Source organism: Eleutherodactylus coqui, chromosome 2 (genome assembly GCF_035609145.1).
Source record: "Eleutherodactylus coqui strain aEleCoq1 chromosome 2, aEleCoq1.hap1, whole genome shotgun sequence".
NCBI lineage: Eukaryota > Metazoa > Chordata > Amphibia > Anura > Eleutherodactylidae > Eleutherodactylus > Eleutherodactylus coqui.
In genome coordinates this window covers 158,274,135-158,280,134 of record NC_089838.1, presented here as the reverse complement: position 1 = coordinate 158,280,134, position 6,000 = coordinate 158,274,135, and the positions used below count along the sequence as shown (strand labels likewise).

General features: G+C 38.8%; 1 protein-coding gene across 3 annotated transcripts in view; it reads right to left on the bottom strand.

Moving 5' to 3' along the window:
• Nucleotides 1-2,159: 2,159 nt before the first annotated feature.
• Nucleotides 2,160-6,000, bottom strand: part of KCND2 (potassium voltage-gated channel subfamily D member 2) — a 432,713-nt gene continuing 428,872 nt past the window's right edge. For all 3 annotated transcript variants that reach the window (XM_066591825.1, XM_066591827.1, XM_066591826.1), the window contains 2 exons: nucleotides 5,427-5,671; nucleotides 2,160-2,443 (listed from right to left, as the gene is read on the bottom strand). In XM_066591825.1, coding sequence (XP_066447922.1) covers nucleotides 2,266-2,443; nucleotides 5,427-5,671 — 423 coding nt within the window. In that variant the 3' untranslated portion in view covers nucleotides 2,160-2,265. The remainder of the gene's footprint in view (nucleotides 2,444-5,426; nucleotides 5,672-6,000) is intronic.

Genomic DNA, 6,000 nt, shown 5'->3' with positions numbered 1-6,000 from the left:
TATTGAGACTGTCTAACTGAACATTTGGTTTTGATGTGCAAAGCCAACAATCACATTGTAGCTTTCATTTTCCCCGAACAGTTAAATGAAAGCCAAACTCTCAATGGTTGCTGAAGAACAAGCCACATTTTTCATTTATTATCAAAAAGACAATTTTACAGGGAAAACCAATGAGTTTGTAAGACTTCTGACAAATCTCACCGCAAGGCTTTACTCTCATGGCATATCCATAAGGCTTTTCAGGCAGTGCCAATATTTATTTTGATACATTTTTTTTTATTTGTTTGTTAATAGCAAACTATAAACTTAAAGGGGTTTTCTGGGCAAATACTATCGTCAGAATAGATCATTAATAGTTCATCGGCTGCGGTCCACTACTCGGGAACCCAGCTGATCAGTCGCTCAATGTCAGCACCACAACAGAGGAGTATGGAGCAAAAGCAGTTAGTTCTGACCCCCTATGTAGTGGCCGGCACAAGTACTTGTAGGTGCAGCTCCCATTAAAGTCAATGAGAGTTGCGCTAGAATTACCATTTCACAAGAGTTAGAGCTAACTGAGTCCACTCTGTACCCTTGTGTGTTGTGGGGCTGACAGCGGGCAACTAATTGGCTGTTCCGCCAGGTCCGGAGCGGTGAACCCCAGCTACTCAACTACTATCCTGAGGATAGGTCATCATTTGTATTTTCCTGGAAAACCCTTTTAAGGCGATTTAAGTTTCTGCCCGTAGAACCTGAAATAATAATCAAAAAAAATAACCTGACAATAGAGAATAAAGCATGACAACTATGAAGGTATGGGTGTCCACCAGTAAAACTCTTATTTCCACCCAGTCAAACACAGAGAGGGAATTTGTTGTCACTGAGAAATATTATTATCTTGGAAGAAACTTTATGGCTAGGTATGCCTCCTCAGAACTATGCCAAGGAATTAGCATCAATGGGTACAAGTAAGCAGGGCATTCTCACACATTATCCATAACCTTTATGACACCATATCCTTACCTTGGGATAAGAATACAACCAGCTGTAAAAAAACCTTCGCTGTTGATCAGGAATTGTGCAACAGCAAGTCAACTATGCCTCGTTAGTCAATGGAACTGTAATGGTTAACAGACAAAGGGTATAATACATATTGACATTCTTAGGTTTTGCATGACTTTCATTTATAGGGGGTAGTAAGTGAATTTGTCCGGCACGTACAATATGAATTACAGGATATTAATGTTGAACATCAAAACCGACACCACCAGCATTACAAAATAATAAGCGTAACATCACAAGCATTCCAGACCAATAACAATCAATTTCCATGCATGCTCTGGAATCAAAGAGTTCTTTAAAAATCCTTCCCCCAAAAAACCCATCACTGAGCTAATATAGCTATTATCTCTGCTCATATTCCGATTTTCTTTTCAACCGACACAAAGTAAGAGAAGTAAAGTAATCAACCTGTATGCACAGATATCCTTTTCGAGACTTTTCATTGAACAACACTGAGAATTAGAAAATAAATAGAGACTTCTGATGTAGCAAACACACAATTATTGCGCTTGTTGCCAAACAAGATAACCCAACAAGAAAACGACAGGGGAAACACTATTTATGTACAAGACATCATGAGATATCATAAATATTCTCTGTTCCCAAAATGCTTTTGTTTGTTTGATACTGTAAACATTATTTATCCAGTTGTGAGCGCACTGAAAGGCCTTTTTCTAAAATAATGTTTGGTGGAAACAGCTTCAATTATCTCAAATCCCTGCTCTGAAGAATAGCTGCATGCATTACTGATGTCATTTCAATAAGTACAAATATACTTGCTATGCATGTTCTTTCATACTCATTATGCTATGGAACGTTCAATGTTCCCTCTAGGGAAAACATAATCACAATGTTTCCATTGCTGTAATGGTAATTTTACTACTCCAAAAGACTTCCTTTGCAGGGTTTTTCAGATTTTTTTTTTTCATATAAAAATGTTGCATTTGTGAAGGAAAAGAAAAGCCAAAAAAAAAAGGAAATCAATGGGCGATCTTTCATTGTGCTCATGTATGTAGTCACACTTCTACTGGATTGGAAGATCTGCTGTACGGTCCCATTGCATTATTCAAATCTGTTTGTTTGTCTTTTATTATTAATATGCAAATAATCCACCGCTTGGAAATCTCAGGGAGGCTGAAGTATTTTCATTTTCCTGTCAGAGCTGATTGCTGCCTTTGTGTACAGTTGTTTCTTGAAATACAAAATCTCCACTCTCAGCAGGGTTTATAGCGCTGACACTCTCACAATGTTCCTTTGTGGATAGTCAGGGGGCGCTGATCTACCGTCCTCCTCTGGCGTAGTTGCTGGCGGGGTTGGGATACTTATTACAGCTGTTGTGACATATGGAGACTCACAGTTTAGTTTCAAGGTTTCATCCACTTTGGCATTTAGACTGGACCTGCTGTAGATGAGAGACAGAAGTTACTTATACTGAAGCTCGGTATTCTTGGGTTAGGTTTAGAGATGAGCGAACGTGCTCGTTTAGGACAATTACTCGATCGAGTATCGCTTTTTTCGAGTAACTGCCTACTCAGGCGAAAAGATTCGGGGGGCGCCGGGGAAGTAGCAGGGCGGAACAGGGAGGGTCTCTCTCTCTCTTTCCCCCCCCCACTCCCCATCGCAACCCCCCCCCCCCCCCACTCACCCCCGGCGCCCCCGAATCTTTTCGCCAGATTAGGCAGTTACTTGAAAAAAGCGATGCTCAGTCGAGTAATTACTCTAAACAAGCACGTTCGCTCATCTCTAGTTAGGTTACTACACTGTGACACCTACAGTTATTTTGAAGACCAGTGTGTGTGCATGGCTATAGATTACAAATAGTGTTGAGCAAGCAGAAATACTAGAGCCCTGCTTCAGGTCAAATTTTACTAATAATTTGGTTAGGCACAAACTTAAACCGAGCTTTTAGCAAAGTTCTACGAGAAACAAGGTTATGTTGGTTCTGTTTGCTCAAAACTAGTATGAAACTCAAGAGTATTTTAAAGGGATTTTATTGCTCTCAACACAGTGTTATAAACCAACTTTAAGAGTTTTGGTGAACTTTTGGTTTAGTTTAAATTAATTTGGACCGAACATTTCAAAAGTCCGCTCATCTCTCATCAGTGCAGTTGGCTGATAACAGCTGATCGCTCAATTCTTGCAAGCTAGAATTCAGTGATAAATGACTTGTGCAGGAAAACTGCATGATGCCCCTGCATTTAGACAGAACGAGAATCGCTCAAAAGGTCCTTTTAAACGAGTTTTGAGCGATTCTCATTGTGTCTAAATGAGCCTTTATACCCCATTTACACGGGACGATTATCAATCATCCAAAATTCATTCAAACAAACTAATTTGAGTGATAATTGTGCAGTGTAAATGCAAAAAAAAAAAAACGCTCACTATTCATTCCCACGCTGTTATTGCTGACCTTCAGTCAGCATAAAAACTAGCACTAGATTGCTGGCCTCTTATTCTGTGTAAATGCTCCCCACTCAACACTTAACATAGAAGGTGAAGCACTGAGCGAGAAGTCGTCAATCCAGCGGCAAAGTATATCAGTCTAAACGCTCTGCATGAGCGCTGATAACCTTAGCGGTGACGCCAGAGCTCATGCAGGTTTTAGCCGACTGTCATCCCGTGTAAAAAGGCCATTATCCACCTCTCACACTGTAGAGATGGCTTGCTGGGATCAGTATCAATGTTATTGTGATTAAATGATTACCTAGTGATTAGTGTATTACATTTTATTTTATTGCAGAGTCATAACTGACTTCTAAAAGTGGTCAAAAACAGAAAGTCATTAGTGGGTGAGGCTTTAGAAATGTATGTGCTTATGTAAGTTTGAGATAAGATAATTGCCAGCCTTAGCATTTAGTAATTGCATATGTTCACATGTAAATTTAAGATAATATAACTGCCATGGTCAATTGTAACTTTTAGAATAATTTGGTGATTATATTGCTGAGTTAGGAAACCCAATCCATCTATAATACAGTAATTAGATGACAGTCGGGCGGTGTTTGCTCATGATCAGCTTGTGCTACAGTGTGTTTTATCTATATATACTTTTTTAGTCAATACAGATCTTCAGAGGAGAAAGCAAATCTTGAAACTCCAACTGTCTGTTTCATGCTGTATTCTCTGTAGCACCATTAAATTTGGCATACCTGATTGATAAGGCTATGATACCCTTTGAGTATTATTGAAATTAAGTGATTATTCCCATAATACGATTAAATATTGTCAATATATAATCAGAGATGAAGGATTGTCACGTATATAAGGATTCTTTTTTCTTTAAATTATTTTCTTTATTTGTTTGTCTATAACAATCCGGCTGCTCACATAGTTAGTGGGCAGGGGTCCGCAGCTTGGAACCCCTGGTAGTCAGCTGATCTCAGCCCACTGCAGTGAGTCATATGTTGACAGCTTCATCCACGTTGGGGTCAGAGCTAGAAGGGCAATAGAGGTATAGCTCCCATTGATTTCATTGATTGTAGATGTCTGGCCCCACTGCAGTGAATGCAGAGGCTGAGTTCAGCTGATCACTGAAAGTGCTCAAGTGGCAGACCCCTATGCACCAACTATTGATGAGGATAGGTAATCAATACTACAAGGGATTAAATGCCCAGAATAGCACATTAATTTTAATGTAAAACAGTGTACAACACCTCATTCATCTTTAACAGATTCCAGGGTCATTTAGGGTCATTAGTGGTACATAATGTACAGGATATTATAGCACAATCTGTAGGCTGCTGGAAGGCTGATCAGCTGCACTAACAGATCTCTGTATTGCAGATAATAACATTCCCTCATATTCTATAAGGATTGCAACTAAACATGACAGGATAATTCAATAATAATGTCTTCCCTAACTTGTCGAAAAGACTTGCAATCTTGGAGACAGTTATTGTGATAAAACACTGCTGGAATCATTTTGAAAGTGGAAGAATCCCTGAGAATCACAAAAAGGATTCAGGTTCCGTTGTTCATGTCAAGTATTTCAGACCGCTTGGATTTAAATGATTCAATCCTATTGTTTTACCTGAGATAACCATTGTCTGATGTGCTTGCAAGATGCTTATTGATCATCTTTGATCCAATGAAATAAGAAACCTACCCAAGTTTGTGAGGAAATCAGACAAGATATATTACAACTATGTCTATGGTCATCTATGGTAAGCTTTACAGAGCTTTCTAGGGTCCTAGGTCATGGACTCATTATGCTGTGTTCTGTAATGTCAAGTTATTAATTATGTTGGAGGCCACTCTTATGTCAACTTCTCAGTCAAAGTAACACTTGGGAATGCTGACACCGACACTAACACAATGCTAACAATTATTACATATATAAATTTCATTTCACTTTAGTTTTTCATTGAATTTTCGATTTTCCATACCTGTTCGGTAGTGGGTTTCTTTCCATACACTGGATCTGGATAGCACTAAGCTCCTGAAGACTTCCACGATGGCTACATGTTGTAGCATTCGGAATACGCAAATTCTTTTTATTCCGTCTTGTGCAGCAAAAGCTACTGCGTTCGTGCTGAGATAACAAAGAGGGACTGTGATTCCTTGGTTTATTTATGGTAGATACTTCCATGCAGCTGTCTTCATAGGTCTGCTCATCCACAAATTCATGATTCTAGGTCACAAAATGAATAGTCATAAATTAACAAGGCTTCATAAATGCAAGATTAGTAAGTTAAGATATTAATATATATGAAAAGACTACACCCTGTAGAAGAATGTATATACCGTATACAAGGGAACTAGGCGAAAGAACATTAAATAAAATAGACCTATTGGATATCCAACCAAAATATCTTAGACATTTGGATTTCCTTCAAACTTTCTTTATGATAGCTAGAGCTAAAGTTTGGAGAACTCCGTTAATGGTAAAGGAATACTGATCACTACAACCAATGAAACATGTTGTACACTGGTCTTCACGGTCATTATTGTGTATCAGCC